The 21,272-nt window shown below is 39.6% G+C and overlaps 1 protein-coding gene across 1 annotated transcript in view; it reads left to right on the plus strand.

The window, feature by feature from the left end:
• The window catches only part of IGF2R (insulin-like growth factor 2 receptor), a gene marked incomplete at its 5' end in the record, with an annotated part of 52,568 nt that overhangs the window by 29,431 nt on the left and 1,865 nt on the right, over positions 1 to 21,272 (plus strand). The window contains 21 exons of the mRNA XM_009325648.1: positions 1,318 to 1,524; positions 1,907 to 2,037; positions 2,753 to 2,850; positions 3,704 to 3,840; positions 4,470 to 4,660; positions 5,303 to 5,429; positions 5,811 to 5,933; positions 6,940 to 7,202; positions 8,893 to 9,105; positions 9,984 to 10,133; positions 11,251 to 11,412; positions 11,940 to 12,147; positions 12,538 to 12,684; positions 13,156 to 13,390; positions 14,392 to 14,528; positions 15,570 to 15,684; positions 16,619 to 16,765; positions 18,206 to 18,390; positions 18,883 to 19,069; positions 20,164 to 20,328; positions 20,947 to 21,016. Of these exons, the coding sequence (XP_009323923.1) occupies positions 1,318 to 1,524; positions 1,907 to 2,037; positions 2,753 to 2,850; positions 3,704 to 3,840; positions 4,470 to 4,660; positions 5,303 to 5,429; positions 5,811 to 5,933; positions 6,940 to 7,202; positions 8,893 to 9,105; positions 9,984 to 10,133; positions 11,251 to 11,412; positions 11,940 to 12,147; positions 12,538 to 12,684; positions 13,156 to 13,390; positions 14,392 to 14,528; positions 15,570 to 15,684; positions 16,619 to 16,765; positions 18,206 to 18,390; positions 18,883 to 19,069; positions 20,164 to 20,328; positions 20,947 to 21,016 (3,398 nt within the window). The remainder of the gene's footprint in view (positions 1 to 1,317; positions 1,525 to 1,906; positions 2,038 to 2,752; positions 2,851 to 3,703; positions 3,841 to 4,469; positions 4,661 to 5,302; positions 5,430 to 5,810; positions 5,934 to 6,939; positions 7,203 to 8,892; positions 9,106 to 9,983; positions 10,134 to 11,250; positions 11,413 to 11,939; positions 12,148 to 12,537; positions 12,685 to 13,155; positions 13,391 to 14,391; positions 14,529 to 15,569; positions 15,685 to 16,618; positions 16,766 to 18,205; positions 18,391 to 18,882; positions 19,070 to 20,163; positions 20,329 to 20,946; positions 21,017 to 21,272) is intronic.

Consider the following 21,272-nt stretch of genomic DNA (forward strand, 5'->3'; position numbering starts at 1 on the left):
AAATAAAGTAATAATGCTGTCTCTGACAAATCATAGTACTACCTTGTTAAATCACAGGCTACAAGACACTTGCTAGTGTCTTGTAAATCTTAAAAAAGCATCAGGTTTCATGAGAACGCAGTTGATCCTATGCCTGGCAAGTTGTTCCCTGTCCCCTACTGAAGACTGGAAGCTATACTGTAAACTTGACACTCATTAGACAATCGTGGAGAGACCAGCAGGGAGAGTATCAGAGCTTACAGTTGACTCCAGGACATGCAAGAAGGAATCACAGGTTCTAGTTCTGGTACCCAGTTGGCTTTTAGATGGGAAGTTGAGTGTGCAGGTATCTTCTCTGCCCTTGCAGGCTTTGTTTTGCAACTTGTAGATAATGCCTTATAAAACATCCAGACTTCCTGTAAAGGACCTGTCGCAACAGTCCCAGACATTCTTGAAACTGCCAGTGGTCTCGTGGCATAAGAGGAATGTGATCTTATGTGGCATAAGAGGAATGTGTGTGCTACAGAGCAGTAGCTTGTAATTACTGTGCAGGACACTGGTGACAAGAGTTGTGGTTTTGAAGGGAGGGAAATTGATGTGATGTCTTCAACTTTGTAGCAACTTGCTGGATGGTTGAGGAGAGCATAATAATCATGTAATACAACCTGATTTTTTTTTTTAAAAGCTTCAGAATATTGAGCAAAGGGTCACTTTAAAACTGAGGACTTGATCAGCAGCAAAGATACTGATGTGTATCAGCTGACTAGACTCATGAAACTAGAATTTTCCCGAACCTTTTCTGTTTACATCTTGGTAGACCGGTAAGCTGTAGCTAACATTTCCTGTGATCAGTTATTTCCTAACTCAGCAAACTTCATAGCTGTTAAAAGAAGATACAAGACTAACATTTAGGACAACTTTTGCTTTGGCCTTGTGACCTTGCTGTTCTTTCCAGATAATTAAGCAAGTGTTGGACTTAGTGTCTCTCGTTCTGTACTTAACCTTCAGCGTGGCTGAAGGAAGAACCTGCGAGGCCACTTTGAGGTAGTTTTTGAACTACAGTGTGACTTTTGCATCTTGCTTTAGTGGCAGTTATAAAAGAAATGTTCCATTATGTTCCAATGTTCCAAGCTTAGTCTCATAGTTCTAGATATTGGTGACTTCCTGGAAGGAGCTGCTTAGCTGGACTAAAATGGTTCTTCAGTGTCACTGCCCTAAAGTGCCAGCTACTCATTTTTGTGGTCTTATTTGTGCCAGTAAGCCTAAATTGTCCTAAGTGTATTTGGCATGGCTCATAAGAATTTAAAATACAATTTAATATCTAACTTTTCTTCAAAGGAGAGGATTGCCAGGTGAAAGATCCAAGGTATGGTCATGTTTATAACCTGAAGCCACTTTCCAATAAAGACATAAAAGTGAGTACAGATGAGTATGACTACTACTTCAGAGTTTGTGGAGAAATAACAGAACCTTGCAAACCAGAGGCTCACAGTGTGTCATCGTGTCAAGTAAAGAAGATGGACAATACTTTCAGAAAAGTAGCAGGTATAGCACTTGATTGGAAGGAACTTAGAGAATGGGGAGATTAACCAAGGTGTAATTGAAGCTACTATGTGATACAAGAGGGGTTCTTGCTAATCTTGTACATCTTATGAGATAAAGCACCCTACCACTTTTGTTTCATGTGCAAATAAAATGTCATGTATGTAGTTATCTTCACACAATTAGGAATGAGCTCAGCCCTACCGTACTGGAGTAGTACTCATTCAATAACTAGGTCACAAGTTTTAGCAGAAGGTTGAGGTCTTTCTGTCAGTACTTTATTGTGCATGTTATTGCTGCCTATGTAACCCTGTTGCCAGAGGCATTACTGCAGTTGTGTATTTACTGGATTAGCCGTTTACTTTTCTCAACTCTTTGCTTCTAGGCTTGCTTACAGAAAAACTGACTTTCAAAAATGGTTTAATAATGATTAATTACACCAGTGGAGAAAAATGTCATAAAATATACGAACGATCAACTGCCATACTATTCTATTGTGACAAGACTACATCTGAGGTTAGTTTCAAAACATATGCTTCCTGTGTGTACTGTCTTCCAGAGTTGCCCTCTTCTTAATGTGTGGAAGGGTAAGGTGAAGAACATGAACTAGCTTCCTTCAAGGACTGCCTAATCATTTACAGATTAGGCAGGAGATTGAAAGGTCCTGTGAGGTAATAAAAAATGAGGAATGTTTTGCATTTCCTATTTACGGAAGGTACCTTTGTCGTGCCCCAGGAAGTCAGGGCATGTTGTTCCTTTAAGGGATGCCTGCCGTTAGCAAAGGTCTTGGAGATGTTGGGAAGGGATGTTCTCCCAGAAATAACAGCCATTTCTTTGTAAGAAATAAAAGGTAGGAGGGTGAATCCTCAGGAAAGCAGGTATTACATGGCCAGGCCAAAATAAGCTGGTTACTTGCTTTTAGTATCTCTCTCTGTGCTTGTGCTTTCCTTCCTGTTCTTAAATAATGGTGCCTAGAGTTACTTTTGCTCTTCCCCTTATTTCATAGAGGAGGCAGAAGTTCCTAATGGCTGCCCTTTTATCAGAAGCATGCGTGTGGACAAACTCAGGTTTGGGAGAAGCCATGCTTTCAGCTGGTCAGAGGCATAGTGTGGCTCTAAGATAATATGTAAATACAAGTTCCTGGATCTTCTTGAAGCAAGACTGAGACATTTTGGTAGCTTCAGAGTGTCTAAATAAGAAAGTAAATTCCTTTTGTATTTTGTTATTTCAGCCTGTGTTTTTGAAGGAAACTCCAGACTGCACCTACATGTTTGAATGGCATACTCAGTATGCTTGCCCACCTGTTAAATCTACTGAGTGTTCCTACAAGTAAGTTGTTTCCACAAACTTAAAATGGAGCTGTATGATGACAGAAACAAGAACAGCCTTATTGCAACTCAGTGCAATACTGCCACTTTAGCTGTTGTGTTTTGACTTAGTAACCAGCTAATGTGGCATTCAATGCCAATGCGTTGTATTTTAAGTGACTTTTGCCATTTGTACTTCCTAAAACTAATTTCACTGAAGAAAAATACTTTCTTTGAGCTTCTGGGGAATAAGCTTAGTATCAAAGTGAACTGTTGGGTATGCAGTTATTGGTGGTTGAACTCTGAGTAAGTTAGGTTGTTACAAGTGTCTAGCTGTTATTTATCTATAGCTAATTTAAACAAGAATACAACCGCTGTCTGTTTGGAACTTCCACCAAACAAAGCTCCAGGAAAAATGTCATCTATTTCTGTCACAACCAAGTATTAGCTCATTAAGATTTGTTAAGTGGGGTCAAATGTGGCTAATAATTGGCCCAGAGTTTTAACATCTGGCATCATGATAGGTTTCTACCCTAAGGTAAAACAATCCACTGTAACTGTGCATTTGTGCTTGCCATGCACTGAAAGCCTGCATGCTTCAATGAAAAGTCAGAATTACTCTTGCATTGGCTGAGGGCTGTCTGCACGTGGACAGTTACTGTGGGGATGGCTGGTGCAGTGATATATCTCTGTACTGAATTTGTGGTTTGTAGGGAGCAATGAGTCTGGTGCAGATTTCTTTTCCAGCATGATACTCTGCTTATAGAGTTATTAGGTTAAAAGTTATTGTAGTAACTTAAGAATGGTAACTTACAACTACTTTTTTTTTTTTTTTTTAAATGCTTCTTAATCTGAATCCTTTGTCTTTCTTACAGGGATGATGAAGGAAACTTCTATGACTTTTCATCTCTGACACGGCATAGAGAGAATTGGGAGGCAATTGCTCTATCTGCTTCTGCACAGAAATACTATATTAATGTCTGCAAGCCCTTAGTACCATATGGTGCTGCACGTAAGTGCAAAATAAAAACATATTCTCGCTGTAGCTAGGGGAGGCAAGTGGTAGGACAGTACTGCTGGTTGTTCAGAGTGAAAAAAATCACAAAGCAAAGTATGTGGAGACAGTGGTGTAATTTCGGCACCAGAGGGAAGGGTAGATTGTGGGCTTGATTTCTATCTGCTTGGCAGATGAGATTCACTAGCAGCTTGTATCTTCTCTTGATAACTTAAGCACTCTAGCTCTTCTATCCTTATCCAAAGTCTGCTATAGATATTAAAGATTAAAATAATCTTTTGGCGCAAGATGTTAACTTCAGAGTTTTCTCTATGGCATAATTTGACTGACTCCACATTTTGTGCAGTGCAAGACCAGGTAACAGACTCTAGGCTTTCACTCTGTGTAGTAGTCTGCTTCCCCAGTAGTAGCTGCCACTATTTTCTGCATGACCTTAAGTGAAGTAGGGTGGTTGCTGCTATTTGTGATTTTGGGGAAAAGAACGGCCTAATGAGTATGGTTTCGACAGTGGCTTGGAGATAGATCAGCCATGACATACCTGAAAGTAGAGTAGTGGAGTTCCATTCCAGGCACGTAAGCCTTAATAACATTTGGAGTAATAACACAGTTTTTGTTCATCTGTATAGGTTCCTGTCCTTCTGATGCTGCTGCCTCCCTCATGGAGGGTGCAAAATGTACAAGTCTCGGGGAAGTGGCTGATGGTCCCCGGTGGGAAAATGGTATTTCTATTCTGAAATATATTAACGGGGAGCAGTGTCCAGATAAAATTCGCAAGAAAACGACAATATTGCGCCTCAAGTGTGATGAAAGCAAAATTGTAAGTCGGCTCCTTCTGGCAGGGTTTTATGTTTTCACGAGTTGTTCATACCACTGTATGTGTGTGGAGAATGGTGGGCAGTTCTTATCCATTCCCTAATCATCTGTAGTTGGATGGGAGCTAGTCTTGTAAGCAGAGTGGCTTATAGGTACTTGAACTTTAGATGCTGAGCAGTTTTTAAGAGATCTTTTTGTACAGTCTGCTAGCACAGATTTTATCATCTGTAATAGCTTCAAGACACAAACAGACAATTTGAAGATTAATGTATTGCAGGTTGGGAAGTGTTTCCAGTAGTAAATAATGCTATTGGCTGTGTAGTTCCTAACTCTTGCACATCTGTATGCCTTGCCATTAAGTACTCCTTTATTTGGTGAGATGTCTTACCCTCACCTTCTGGATTTTCTGTTGCCCTCTCATCAATTTTATAGCTCCTGATAACGATTCTGTGCTGTTGTGTATTTGAAATAGTCACAGTTAAATATTCTGTCCTTGGGTTAATCCATTGGATCACGATGGTCTGTTAAGTCCTAGGACTGGCATTTGAATTGAGCTCAGTTACAAGCTTCAGGGATAACCCCATGGCACGAAATCTTACAGTATCACTCTGTAGAGATACCGCTTTCTCTACTGTTTCATGTTTAGGAATCAAAGCCAGAACTTATAACGGCCATCGAAGATTGTGAATATACCTTCTTATGGTTCACCGCTGCTGCGTGTCCTCTTAAAAGCAATGTGCAAAATGACTGCCGGGTAACCAATCCTGCAACAGGTAAGGAGGAGGCTTCAGGATTTTGTATGTGGAAGAGGCTGTTGGAAGCAGCACTACTACGTTTGTGTTCTTGAGGAACTGCATTAGAAAAGGGCAGTGTGATGTATCCTCTGGATAGTGACTAACAAGCTTATTGTCGGGTAGAAATATCTTGTAAGGTACTGCAATGTGCCTTGGAACATAAACAGTCTGTATTTCTGAAACTAGTTTTGCCTTTAATTATTAATATGAATTGGTAACGGTTTGCCTTTCTAAGCTAGCAGGTAGTAGAGGTTGGTTGATCTTCCTACTGAATTAAGTTACTGAAAGCTTTTAATGCAAAGAAATGTCTTGATTTTGAATCTGAAAAAAAGATTAAGTTATTCCCTGATCTGCCTACAGGCCACCTCTTTGATTTGACATCGCTAAAGCGAGAGTCTGGCTATACCATCAGTGATTCACACAACAGAAAAATTGAGTTGAACGTTTGTGCTGAAGCTAAAAGTTCATGTGCTAATGGAGCTGGTAAGCATGTTATCCCCTCTGATACTGTAATCACTGACTACAGAGTACCCAAAGGAAATACTTATGCTCAAGTTTACAGTAAAATGTGAGGGACACATTTTACTGCAAATGTGGAAGGAGTGAAGAGAACAGCTGTGTGGCTGAATTGGCTAGGAAAAGATCCTAAAACTGTTTTAGGAAATGAAGCAATGTATTCCTATCAAACTCCATTCCTAAACTTACATGGGCTCACTTCCAGTCCAATCCCTTTAGGTCCGAATGGGTGGGTATTCTTTTGGATGTGAGGGCAGGAGTGTAGATGCTTCTACTGCACCTCTTGGCTGTTGTGAAAAGGAAGAAGTTACAAGCTTCCAGCTAGAGTGAGCTAAGCACAAAGATTGCTCTATGGTGATGTATTGCTGTAATGCATCTGCACCGAGCCTTGTGTCCACGCTTCAAACCCTTGCCAACCCTCTTTCTAGCTTTCTGTTCTGTTTTGGATGCTTCTGAAACATCACTAGAAGTTAACTTGTATTTTAAGCTGCCTACTAGCAGGTTGAATTGCCAGCTCTTCTGTCAAACTGAATATGAAATAATATTTAAGCATCTTAAATGCTAAAATAGGAGTATTGCTTGTGAATTAAAAATTATTTTTGTGTAGTTAGAATATTGGATTGATTTGGTTTTTAAGAGGCATCTTAATGAAACTATATATAATCTGGCTGACACTTTGTGTTAATCTCTTGGTTTTCAGAGAAGTGGTAACCAAACACTGTGCTCTGATTGCTTAAACGTGTATAGATGCAGTACATTCTGCTGGTTAATGAAGTATTAAAGACAATATTTGGTCTTTGTTTCAGTGCAGTTCATCTCAGTTTAATGGCAACTCTGGATGGTGTGAAAAAGCCTGTCTTTCATAGGAAAATTAAAGTGAGACTAAAATGCTAGTTCATGTTGTAAGGGGCAATTTTGAAGGACAGTTACATCAGACTTGATCTGTTTTGTTCATTTTTCTTTTTTACTTTAGCTGTCTGCATTACTGGTGGTCCAAAACCAATTAATGCTGGAAAACTGAGTAAAACTTTAACTTATGAAGATCAGGTGTTAAAGCTTGTCTATGAAGGTGGAGATCCTTGCCCTGCAGACCCTGAACTGAAGCATAAAAGCTATTTTAGCTTTGTATGCAAGTCTGATGTTGGAGATGACAGCCGGCCTGTTTTTCTGTCTTTTGACGAGCAGACATGTACTAGTTACTTCTCTTGGCATACTTCCTTGGCTTGTGAGGAAGAGGTAAGAATTACTTCTACAGGAAACACTTGTGGGACTAAATTTTGGGGAGGCGGGGGTAGGCATAATACCAGTGTATGTTTTAAATTCCTCGAGGGAAAGGTCTCTTCCTGTGGTACAGAACCCAAGTTCATATAGAAGTTCTCAAATCCTTTTCTTACTGACTTTTTCAGCAGGGATGAACAATACTTGGCAAACTTCTGGTCCGCATGGTGAGCCAAGTTAAAACTTTTAACGCTTCACGATAACCCTCTGTGGAACCTACTTAGCTGCTTTTCTGTACAGCTCAAATGGAAGCATCTTCTTGGGAATCTTCTTGGGAATCAATGGTTAAGATCCTCCAATGCAACAGGCCAACAGAGCTTAGGTTGAGTTGAGGATCGATGACATCTCTGTGCCTGGGGATAGTCTTTGTTTCTAAGCAAGTGACTAGAGGCCAGGCAAGTGTATGATCAGTTTGCTCAGTGCAAAAACCGATAAACCTCGATAGCATGAATTTAGCATCTGCCTCTGCTGTATAACATATGCTGTAATAATGTGATTTGGTCAACTCTAGATGAACTGGTGTTCCAGACAATACTTTGAGCTAGTCTTACTTTAGTTAATTTTAGCTAGTTAAATTGTTACCAGTAGTGGGTGCACAGAGTGAAAGCCAGCAATAGGAATAGAAAGCTAAATGAGCTGTAGGGTGAATTCAGATCTTTTCTTAACACCTGAACATTACCTTTTGTGAATCTGCCTAATCGTTCATTTCACTGCCTTGATTACTTCCAGTGTGACCATCATTCTCTGTGACAAGTTGTTTTTCCTCCTCATCATTGTCTCAGTGCTGCCATAGCTCTCACTTCAATCTAGGAAAAACATTTTCCAATTTTTCTTTCCCTGACAGGAACTGTCACATGTCCCCTCCTTCTTTTGTAAGAGTTCTGGTACACACAGCTCTAGTTTCCTCTTCACTAGTATGTACTGTGCTGCAATACAAATCAACAGTGCCTAAAAACATTGTGTTTTCTAGCCTGTTAACTCTGTTCAGTGATCGGTTGTGCATTTCTGATCACTTTTCACAGTGTATCCACAGTGACCCTAGTTATTTCAGTGTGGTGATAACTAGGTAGAAATGATGATTATTTGTACTGAAATTAAATGGTAATTTTGTTAGTTGCTCCTTATGTAATATCTAAACAAGAATAGACTTCCCAAATTCCAGGTAGGCTGTCAGTAAGCTTATGCACTTTAAGAATACATGAAGTAGGTTCTGAAGGAACCCAGTGCTCAAGCCATCAACTTGCAATACAATAACTTTACATTGTTACAACCAAGCTTGTTTGTTGGAGATGGTCCAATGATGTGTGGGAGATGGGGAGAGGAAGGAACTGTAGGATCTACTGATCAAATGAAGACATAGTGACTATGTATGCTGGAGTATGCATGCCAGAGCTTTATGTCTTGGTATTGTTCTGATATGGACTCTATTCCGTAAGAATGTTTAAATGATTGAGGTTTTTCATATGCAGCTTGTAGGTGTTTAGTATCTATAGACAAACAAAAATTGTAACAAATGCTGCTTTACTTAAATCAAATTTGAAGCTTTTAAATGCAGCCACACTTCTGGCCCTATGAAGGACAGGATGTTTGTCAATAAATCAAAGCAAGTAATAAAAGAATAAGAGCAATAAAATGTACTTTCTTGTAGGTGAAGTGCTCAGTATTGAATGGCAGTTCCGTTATTGACCTGTCTCCTCTGATCCATCGCACTGGGTATTATGAGGCATTTGTGAATGAAGATACAACAGATGTTTCTCCAGACTTCTACATCAACATTTGTGAGCCTCTCAATCCTATCAAAGATGTCAATTGCCCACCTGGAGCAGCTGTTTGCATGGTTCCTGTTAATGAATCACCAATAGTAAGTACTATGCCTGGAATCATGGAAATGTGCATTTCCCTGCTAGTTTAAAACAGTGTCCCTGCCTAGAGACCCGATTTGAACCAGAGGCTTGACAATGGGTTAAAGAAATGGAATACAAAATTAAAATCTACCCTGCAAAATTCCCTTTCATTGCTTTTCCCTGTGAAGAAGTATTTTCCTATCCTGAACCCCAGTGATTTTTTTGAGTGTTGGAAGATTCCATACCATGACAAATATGAAAAATTACTACAGAGAATTTTTTCATATAGTGCCGTGTACCAAATACGGAGGCTGGGAAGCAGAATGCCTCTTAGTCTGCCATTCTGTGGCACAGAAATGGCGTGCTTGATCCCATGATAGCCTGTTGCAATATGAAGCAGGATATGTCCTAGCATGCTCCAAAATGCACTTAGTACTTTCGTGTAAGAACTTTGACAGCTGCATGAATAGCAAGCCTGTGACAGAATATTGGTTAACTTGTCTGTTTCAAGGTCTCGTTTGTGAGCTGTAGAAGATGCACATAAAAAGTTGAGATTGTTTTCCATGAGCTTCCACATTGATCTAGGGACCTATTTTTAAGTGATGTGTTGGTATTTTGGCACAATGATTTAAAGAAGAATCTACCTGTAAGATGCAGAACCTCCCTGGCTTTTGTCAAGCTTAATCAAAGAGTGTTTTGAGTGGCTCAACTTGTGTTTTGTTAGGATTGAAATATAACAACTGTTCTTTGAGTATAGAATGCAGTTTTCAAAAGTGCAATAGTTGTGCTCCCATGTAAACCAAACAGATGAACCTGAATTGATCTGAATCTCTGGGCTGATCTGAAATCTAGGTGTGTCCCATATGTCTCTTAATACATATCTTTGCTTGTGTAGGATATTGGTCGTATTACTGAACCTCCCAAGTTAAATGAGGCAGTAAATGAAGTTTACATCACTTACAACAGCACTACTCCTTGTCAGATAAACAACAAATTGAACTATACTTCTCTTATTGTATTTCACTGCAGCCAAGGAACTAGTCTGGTAAGACATCTATTAAACTTATGTTGATATTGGGGTGCAATGGGAAGTGGGTAGTAACCAGTGTTACCTTTGTTTAAAACTAAATCAAGGATTTGTTTCTAGCATGTAAGGATGGCCTTGTTTCAACAAGGAATATACTTAGTATTTGTATTCTTAGCTACCTAAATACTTAGTACTTAAATACTTAGTATTTGTATTCTTAACCAGGCAAAATTTATTCATAGAGTGCATGAACTTTAGGCTTGAGAGTAGCAGGTTCTGACGGTTTCAAGGATCAGATTCACTGAAGCAATGTAGCGATAACTTACTGCTGGCGTTGAACTTAATGCTGTGTTGCACCTTGTCTAGGTCCAAAAGCTTGTACCACAAGCTAACGCAAGAACCAGTGTAACTGTTTGTAAAGCTATTACTGTGAAACGTTTCCCCTATGTTGTAACCCTTTCCATAATCATACACAGCTTTAAAAATTTGCATTTAGATACTTATGTTTTTATTTTGTGCTGACACCTGAACACTAAATTGAGGTTGCATGGTGGTGTGAATCTAACACTACTTTAATTTTTTGAATGCTTTAACGAACTGTAGAGAAGCACTTAGGTATGATGTTTGATGAACTAGAGTTGGTTGAAGATACTCAGTGGAACCCTGTTCCATCAACATGGGGCATGAGCTGAAACTCCTGGCAGCTCTGAATATTACAGAGTAATATTACTCATATTTTTATTTAAAATATGACAAAAGAAACAGCATTCTTTATAAACCTTAACTCAGTGAACTTTCTTAATGTTCTCTACCATGGAGAAACACAGCGCTCTCTCATACTTTTGTTGATGCTTGCAACTAAGCTGAACATCAAAATCTCTTCCCTAATTAATAAGAAAGCTTGTGTACTTCAGTTACTGCTTTGATTGTTTTCTGGAGCTAGGTAGAATGTACTTCACTTGTAGATTTTTTGGTACTGGTTGTGATATGAAGGCATGGTGTTTGCCCTACAGTCAGTAAAGTCTAGCCTCGGTAATAACTGAGGTTAACTGTTGGGGGGGGCGGGAATGCAGAAAGAACAACAAACTCTCCAAAAATTAAACCTAATGTATCTTGCTGTGTTCTTTGGTAACAGGGGAAACCAAAGATGATAAGGAAACTTGACTGCAGTTTTGTGTTTGAGTGGGAAACTCCGGTTGTGTGTCCCGATAAAGTGAAAACTTTAGGCTGCTCTGTGACTGATGAACAGCTACACTATACTTTTAACCTGACCAGCCTTTCTGGAAGATCATTCGAGGTAATGCCTTCTGGTGGTGTGACTATTTTTTTTTTTTTTTTTTTTTAAATTGCCCGTTGCTATCAACATTTTAAAACTGAAGCAGGGGTTTCTTTTAAGCATCCTGGGGTGTGAGAGGAGACTGAAGCATGTGCTGCAGCTGTGGTCAGTGTTGATATCCCCTCTGTCAGAGGCCAAACAAATAATATTAGAGGGAATAATATTAGGTTTTTAATGTTTTTGAGAGGGAAATTCATGGATATACTGATGGGGAAAGGAAGGAGAAATCATCACCTGTGGCAGAATCCTGAACACGAAAACATGTCTGCTGAACAGACTATATCCTTGGTCCTGTGGGTGTACTTTATCTGCAGTTTTGCCATATTAAGGAAGGCCAGACTTGCAAAATTGGTTATCTTATTTTCCTCCTGCATTATGCAAGTACTGCGTGAGACTTGGTTTTGTAACGCACTCGGGTGGTTCTTTTTAAGTATTGATTGCAGGCTCTGAGGCAGCCTTGTTTGTGATGCTTCTGGATGTCCACACAGGTATTTTCTGGATCCAACAGTTACCATGTTGGTGTATGCAGCAAGGCAGCAGATTTGCCCCAGGGAAAATGCAAAAATGGGGCAGTGTGTCTGACATCTGAAAGTGGTGCGTCATCTTTTGGAAACATAAAGGAAATGAAAATGGACTATAGCCACCAGGATGAAACGGTCATCTTGCAGTATACAGGAGGTGATCGGTGCCCTCCAGGTGAGATTGAAGCAGACCCATTCTTTATGTAAAAACTGTCAGCTTTTTTTACCCTTAAAATGCGAGGTTTTGTTGCAATAGGAGGGAAGCAACATGGATTTTGCATACGGTAATAGAAACGTGTAGTTTCGTTAAATCACATGCACTATACTAATCTGCAACATCAACATATATCTGCTAGAAGAGAGTGCAACTTTTCTGTAGGGATGATTGTAGCTAATTGTACACTACATCCTAGTTTTCTAATTGGGTTTAGACTCAATGTTTCAATATTTCTGTTGTCTGCCTCTGACTTTTCTTTAGTACTTAAGGCTTTGGATATGGTCCTGAATATGGATATGCCTGATACTCTACTGCATGTTATTAAGAGGATATACCTTTCCTTCTCAGTGACCGAAAAGGGAGAGCTTTGTGTGTTCCCCTTCAAGTACAAAGGGAAGACCTATGAGGAATGTATTACAGAAGAAAAGAATAGGCCATGGTGTGCTACAACTGAAAACTACCAGGGAGATGGAAAGTGGGGATTTTGTGGTAATGGTAAGAACTTCCTATACTTCATGTGCAAGGATCTGAGCAAACACAGGGAGTTAGCCATTATCAGGCTGGGCAAAAGACCTCTGGTGCAACACGGTGGAAGTAAAGGGATAGGAGTGGGCAAGACAAGGAATTTATGGGACAAACCTGACTTTACTCAAGTGAGCGAGCAAAATACTTTTGAAATAAAAAGTTCATGCATTTAGATCATGAGTGTTCAAGTCATAAGTGATGACTCTGCTTTGATGGAGATCAGTCATTTTGGAAGGAACACTACTTTCTAAAAAGCATGAAAGCTAACCTAGGGAATAAAGTTGCTAGGTAAAGCATTTGTGCCTCTTTGCTATATGAAACAATACCTGATTAAAATTGTTGTTGATACCACAAAATGGCTACACTAAAATCCATACATGCATGAAAGCCTCTTGCAAAGTATTTTTTTCCTTCCCCACCCCCCCACCTTCCCCCTTATAGCAACTGCAAGAAGGGAATCTACCATTATCTTCACATGTGATGAAAATGCTGGTGTTGGGAGACCACACCTTCTGAGTGAGACACTTGGCTGTGCTGTGACATTTGAATGGAAGACTCAAGCTGTTTGTCCTCCCAAGAGGATGGAGTGCAAGTTTGTCCAAAAACACAGAACTTATGACTTGAGAATGCTCTCTTCCCTGACGGGATCATGGATCTTTTTCCACAATGGGAACTCGTGAGTAATGAGCAACTCCCAGGGAGCAGCTTGCTAATCAATACAGTTGAAATTGTAATGTGGCATAGTACTTCTGTTTGGTCCCTGTTCAGAGTCTGTTTAAATTGCTGACAGTGTCTTAAAAACTGTCAATGCTTAACAGTGCATATAGACAAAAAAACAGAAAGGAACCCATTTTATCTGAAGAGGATGAATAATTACTGTCTTCACCCTCACCCCTTCCCTCTATTAGTAACCCTTTTTAAACGATGAATAAGTCTAAACTAAAAGCTTTTTAAAGGCTTTCTATTTAAACTGTTATCTTGACAAAGTCATTTTGTAGTTTAAATGCAATTTTTTTGATTCTTAATCATGTTGAACAAAAATCTTAATGACTTAGTTGCCGTCTTTTGACTCAAACTTTAGACAAAAAGTTACACACTTGAGTGGGGCTTTCCTCCCCCCATTCCTCTAAGAATCAACTTGGAGGAAAATATGAATGGCAGGAAGTCATCAACCTCTCCAGCCTCCCCCCTCCAGTTAGCAAATAGAAATGAACTGGCAAGGATGAGAGCATCTAATTCTAAACTTATGATAAACTATGGGGTAACAAAACTGTTTCATTCACTGCTTTGCTACTAGTTTCTCTGTTCTAATAAAACTTAACTGGTATAGCTCCGAAGAGACGCTGAATTTAGGATAGTACTATAACCTTTATAGCTGAAAAAACTTCTGGGCGTTTCTTGACTCATTTCCAATTTCTAGTTTTGACCTAGGTCAAAATTAAGTAGTGAACTAATCTGGTAAATGATCAATTTTTTTGCACAGAGTCATTTACTTGAAAATGATGGTTAGAAGTAACCTTCTAAACCTTAGTACATGCTTTATCTGTCAGCTAGTTAGAGTATTTAATTTCTTTCAACCTGGCTAGCTTCCCATGAGGATTCTAAAGTTTATATCTCACTTTTTCAGTTTAGCCTAAATTAATTTTAAAGAAGTTTTGTCTACCATGTTGTCTATAGGTACTACGTGAATCTCTGTCAGAGGGTGCATGAGGGACCCACAGGCTGCCCTGAAAGAGCCAGTATTTGCAGGAAAAGCAACAATGGTGACGTTCAAGTTCTTGGACTTGTTCATACACAGAAGCTGAATGTGACAGGTAGAGTTACTTTTGTTCCTGTAGAGAGCTAGAGATGGTTAAATCTTACAACCTAGCTATAGTGGTTGTTAAATTATGGTGAAGCCTTTATTTTGAAATATCTTTTACCAGTGAATCTTCTGTTTAAAAACAAAACCAGTAAATGCTACTACTCAAACTTAAAAGTGGTGGTTAAGCCATGAGAAAACATTGAAGCAAATAAACAGTGTTGTCATTAAAGCTGTAAGAAGGGAATTGTCCATCTGAACATCAAGAAACACTTTTTTTACAGTGAGGGTGACCAAGCACTGTCACAGGTTGCCCAGAGAGGTTGTGGAGTCTCCTACCTTGGAGATAGTCAAAAGCCATCTGGGTATGGTCCTGGGCAGCCAGCTCCAGGTGACCCTGCTTGAGCAAGGGGTTTGGACCAGATGCCCTCCAGAGGTCCCTTCCAGCCTCAACCAGTCTGTGATTCTGTAATTGTGGGAGGGGGAATTATTTTTGTTCATCCCGTTTTGAAAGACTTGTTCTATGTCCAGTAACTTCTTCAATTAAAGCAACATGTGAAAGATGACTAATTGGCTTCACTTTTAAGAAAAGGAATAAAAAAACCCCTCAACCTTACTCAATTTTTCAGTTTAAAAAATATTTTTTAAATTGCTGCTGAGTTTGTGAAATTGAGGGAAATTTTCCATCCAGCTACAAAAGCAATGGGGTGTATTGCATGTGTTTATTGCCTGAATTAATTTATAAATGGATGTCTTCGTTTACTCTTATGTTTAAAAAAAATGACGTCTTAAATGTAAACGTTCGTTATGGCCATACTGGTCACCGGAACACATGGCACAATGTAAATACAAAGGTGTTTGAGGAGTGATTTTTAAATGATCATCAGCGTGAAGGCCTCAAATTACTGAAGTGCTGTAATTGATATATGGTCTATGCAGGGGGGGGAAAAAATCCTAGAAATTAATCTAAAGTAATGAAGTCTGGAGAATGAGCGAAGGGAACTTCTGACAACTGCTTACAAAAACCTTGAGTGTCACAGTTTTTCTCTTCTAGGTGATGCAGTGTATATTAGTTATTCTGGTGGGCAGGAATGTAGGAAAAACAAGAAAGTAACAACAATTATAGAACTGAAGTGTGCAAAAACAGTTGGCATGCCCATGCTGCAGAGGTGAGTAACAACATACCACTGATCTTCATGGTTTATTCCTTTGTATCTCTCTAGTAAACTGTAAGACTCAGGACAGTGATTGTCTGTTCTGTTGGACAGTCCCTAAAATAATCCTTGGTCTGTACTTATAAGACATGGATCTTCTGGAATTTCTGCACCTGTTCACTTCCATAAACAATTGTATTCTGTATTTATCTTAAAATTTCTGGGCAAAAATTTAAGCATTCTACTTCCAAATTAGATCTGACGATGGCTGGGATGCTGTTGTTTTCAATGTCAATTGTAGTACAACCACTCTTAAGTTTGCTCAAGATTTGTTTAGTAGAGAACACTTACTGTAGATAAGTGATTGAGCTAATAGAACATGGTTTATTGTTGCCTCAGTACAGATTATTTAACTAGAAGCTGTCCAAAGTGAGAGATATGTACATGATCACAAATACTGAGAAAGCTCAATGGCTTTTTGCTCAGTCTTGCTTTGGTTAACTGTATATTGTTTGTAGAGTTGGGAAACCGAGCAAAATGCTCTGTATGAGTCGAAGAACTAGGCAGCAAAATCTGACTAGCTTATACTCCTTGTCCTAGTTAAATAATGCACAGCATGTTAAACCTGCCAAGAGCAGCGTGACATGTTTGTTAGCTAAAATGTTTTGATAAAACCCTCTGAAAACACTGTGTGACTTCTGGAACTTTTGAAGTAGGAAGTTCAAGTGCAGCCAGGTCTTTTTAGGTCTTGGAACTGCAGAAAAGTGCAGTGCAACTCTTCAAGTAGCTTTTTTTGAGTTCTGCTTGACTATTTTAGCTTACTCTTGGCATGATGCTTAGACAGGACATTCCCACACATAGGTTAGCAGCTGCGTGTCTTCCCTTTCTCAAGATACTAAGCACTTGTTACTGTTTCCTGGAATCATGAGTTGTGTCTGTTATTTGGTAGGATTGATGACGAAAACTGTGCTTACTACATCACTTGGGACACACGCGCAGCTTGTGCTGTGAAGCAGCAGGAGGTAGAGGTGGTGAACGGAACAGTTATTAATCCTGCAACTGGGAAAAACTTCTCTTTAGGGGATGTTTATTACAAGTAAGTAAAAAACCCTACCAAAGCCCCCCCAAAAACCCAAAACAACAAAACCCCAACAACAACCAAAAACCACACTACCTTAGTCCTGTAGAACTGTACTGCAAGAAAAGAGAGCTTGGTGTGAATGTGTCTATGTTGCTGTAACAGTTCTTAGCTGTCAAGTGGAAATAGCACTGAATTAACTTTGTACCAATGAGTGACTTAAAGGCCTGATTAATAGTGCAGCTCACAGCTGGGCTTATAGCTTTGAGCATGTCCAGGTGTACTCAAGACTAGGCTAAAGCCTACACATGCTCACCTTGATGTTAGATCTCTTTATTGTGGGTTATTGCTCTCTTCCATAGTGTATAGACGTTAGTTCAGTAACAGAGAGCTTGATTCTTTTCACCTAGAGTACTCCTTGGCTTTTTACATAGCGCGTTTTTTTCCTGCTTAGACGATCCATGTGGAAGTAGGAACCCATGCTTCAGAAACCTTACAAGTGAGGAAGGACAGCTCTGGAGGAATGGTCAAGCATGACTGAACTCAGGAGAGGGAGGGGAAGACCAGCAGTTACACTGACTGTACTACACATTGCACATAACTCCGGTTCAGAATCTCTTATAAACTACTATATTTAATGTCAATGCTAATGTTATGGAAGGAAATCTGCCCATACTAGCGTTATGGGAAGAATAAACTCTGCTTGCAGGGCACAAAGCATTAGTGTGCAGGATTGGAGTAACTGAGCAGAAGCGTTGTGAATAAACCTGCTGTGCAAACGTGGTGATAGCATTACAAGCATAGAGAAAAAACAAAAATCAAACAGGCCTGGATGAACGAGGAGAGGAAGTCAGGACAAAAATAAAACTTGGTGTAATGTGAGATTAAAGGCAAGTCATATTTGAGCAAGCTCAGCCTTTGAGCAGGTGGCTAGAACAAATAGCTATGAATCTCAGCATTCTCAGCCTGACCAGCAGAGTGAAAGGATACTATTGTAAATAGTACTCAGATAACAGTTATGGTGGAGCTAGTTACTCTTCTGGAGAAGACAGCTAAGCTATGCTATTTATCATAGCTACAGAGCACACAATATGGTTCTTACAGTCAGTAGGCTAGCCTGTGTATGAGCTGCTGAATCATACTTTTGTCTCCAGTTTATCTTAATCCTTTGGAGGTATTTACATGTTCATACACCCACTGAGGGCAATATAACTGGAAAAGCTTGCTTTTTGTGCTTTCTTAGAAAGATTATATTTATGCTAAATAGAATCCTCATTTGTAATGTTCAGGGAGGAAGCCTCAGTCCTGCATCTTCTCTGGTTGCTGAATCAGTCACTCCAACTTGCTCTGGAATCAACCAGTGGTAGCAGCTACCACTGTTGCCAGTCTTATGTTTTGGGAATAACCTAAATCTGCGAGTTTAGACTTAAGGATAGACCTGCCCTCTGGTTTCCTCAGGTTGTACACGGCTTCTGGTGACATACGGACAAATGGCGATAAATATGTATATGAAATTCAACTTTCTGGTATAAGAAATTCAAGTTTCCCAGAATGCTCTGGAGCAAACATATGCCAGGTTAAAACTAACGAACGTCGCTTTCGGAGAATTGGTTCTGCCAGAAAAGCTAAATATTACGTTGAGGGTAAGTACTTGCTCACTAGCCAGAATTGCTTGATACTCCATGTGAATTGCTTCATTAGAAAATGGTTCTTGTTTCACAACATCTGTGCTAATCTATTTCTGTAAAGGTATCCAGAGTCTGTCTAGCAGAATTTAGGTTGTTTTTTTCTTATTGTGTAAACTCAGTTGCAAATGTGCCCTTAATAGGGTTTGGGCTTGACGCTTGTTGAAAGACTTTGGTAGAAACAATGCAAGATGGAAGACTTGGTCTCCCGTTTTCCTCTGTGCTTGTGCTGCATAAGCAATGATCTCCTTTATCTAGCTACTTTTTCTTGTGAAGAGCTTAGCCCACTGTTCCATAGCAACTGATGGGATCAGCTACATAAAAGTATAAGCTCATCTGCAGATACTGCAAAGTGTAAGCTGCAGAACAAATACATAACTTTCCAGGGTCTAGTGTTAATAGAGTGTTCTCAAGGAAGTAGTAAACGATAAGGTTTTCTTCTCGTTGTAGATGATGACTTGGATGTCATACTTTCATCAGACTCCAGATGTGGTAAAGATAAATCAAAGTTTGTCTCTTCAACCATTTTCTTCCACTGCCATCCACAAGTAAAGGAAGGCATCCCTGAATTCCTTCATGAGACTGCAGATTGCCAGTATTTATTTACCTGGTACACATCTGCTGTGTGTCCATTAATGTGAGTAGTTAACCATTTTCTGAAAGCAGCTCTTGTCAGCCCTTCTCAGCTAAAGGCTTTTCTGTATTTGTTCATCACAGTGACTGTGAAAAAATGAAAAGCTAAAAAAGCAGTAGACTTGTGGGTAGATGGAATTGGTGTTCATGTATGTAATGTTTGGCACATGACCACTAAATAAACGCTTGCCAAGTTGATCTGGACCTAAAGCTGCTTGTTTGCACGGGAAATGGAGAGGCATGGTGGAATTAATATTGTTGTTCTCACTAAGTAAAACCTCCTGTAGCTAACAGAACATGCTGTTTCATGTTACTGAGAGGAGTAACCAGTATTTGGGTAAGGTTTTTTGTCCTCCTTGCCTTACTGTCTGGAAAACTTTAAAGCCATGGTAAAGACTGGCTTTCCCCGCTAGCTGCCTACTTCTTAAAGCTGGAGTGAAAATCATTACAGGTCTTAGAGGAATAATGAGGCATTTCTGCAATTAATTATGATCAGCTTACCTACAGATCCAAAAGGGAGTAATGAGGTGACAGTGTTAAAAGCAGAGTGACTGTGTCTAGGTGCTTACTGGCATTCTTGACATGTAGGCAGCCTCACTGCGAAGAATGGAGTGACTACTTCTAGGACTGTTCGCTTTCCGGCTGCCAGCTTGAAAACATAGGGAAACTGTTTATTCTGGTTTAAACAAGCAATTAGCTAATGAGGTCTGTGTAGTGCCATAGTCAGCTGGAAGGTAAATAATTGCTGTAGCTTTTGCAGCTTGCTCAGGTGCAGGTTTGGTTCTAAAATAGCAGCTTTGTGTGGATAGCTGCTGCTGCGTAAGCTCTAGAGTGCCTAATCATGCACTTCAGTCTTGACTGTAATCAGTTTTATGCACTGTTGGAAAGCATACCAGGATGTAGGCACAGTACATACTTTTTCCAGTGATTTTTACTTAGAACGAAATTCCTTGAATTCAATTCTTTATAGCTGTTAGGTTGGACTGACAGGATGGTTTGGCGTGTTTGATATCTTTGAATCTGCTGTTTCTAATCCAGTTTCATGCAACTGGTCAATAGATCCTTACTCGTCCTTTTTTTCCCAATTTATGTTACTAGATTAACCAATGACCCAGGAAGCAATGAGCACCAGACTGATCAGGAGGCCCAAGTACATAAAGGCCTTTCAAGGAGAAGTCAGGCTGTTGGTGCTGTGCTGAGTGTCCTCCTGGTTGTTCTCACTGCATGCCTAATAATCTTGCTGCTCTACAAAAAAGAGAGGAGGTAAGAAACGAATGGCAGGCTCTAGAATTTTCTTTGGTAGGACTTGGTTTCCTCAGTGAAAGGGAAGTAGTGAACTTTAGAGATTTAAGTTCTGTTTTTCAGTTGGCAGCATCAACTGTCAAACCGCTGGGTTTTTTCGAATTCCCCATTACTGTCTGAAGGTCTGTGTAAAGAGGGCTGGAGTACACAATTGAGTTGGGCTAGTCTCTGTTGTGGACATCTGCTAATTAAGGAGGGTAAAACAATGTGACAATATTGTCAGTATTTGATAGCCCTCTGCTTTTATGGTGTCAAGCTGGAACCATACAACAGCAGCAAGGAACAAGTGCAAGTCCTGCTGATTCTCCGCTTTCCGGACAAGTTTGTTTTTTTTTTCCCTTAGACATAAAGGCCAGAGGTGTTTCAAAACAGTCACCCTGAAGCTGTGGTAAGGGGGAAGATGTACATCATCATGGACTAAATTTTGTTAGAGTGGTTCAGGGTCAAGTGTCACTATGCGATAGTTTGCAGCTTGCTTGGTGAAATGCTTTATGTTGATGGTAAAAATCCAGTGAAGAAAAGTGAGGGCTAATATGGGGGATACGGTTTCCCTAATGTGGAATTCTTCCCCTTCTTTAGGGAAATCATAATAAACAAGATAACGAACTGCTGCAGAAGAACATCTGGTGTTTCCTACAAATACACAAAGGTAATACAGTGGCAAAATCGAAGGTGGTTTGTTTTTTTTCTTGTCAAGTTTTCTTAATATGAAGCTTTTATTAATAAATAAATAAATGCCCTTAATTCCTAGTTCGTTCAGTGCATGGAAACCATACTGTGTGGCTTCAGGAAAGCCACATAGCTATCTACATTTATATTGTGAAATGGCAAACGAAGATAGAGCTGAGGAAATGAAGAGCAGTCCATAAATAGCTAAATAACACATAAATGTACAGGAAGAGAAA

Source organism: Pygoscelis adeliae, unplaced genomic scaffold, assembly GCF_000699105.1.
Source record: "Pygoscelis adeliae isolate BGI_AS28 unplaced genomic scaffold, ASM69910v1 Scaffold300, whole genome shotgun sequence".
NCBI lineage: Eukaryota > Metazoa > Chordata > Aves > Sphenisciformes > Spheniscidae > Pygoscelis > Pygoscelis adeliae.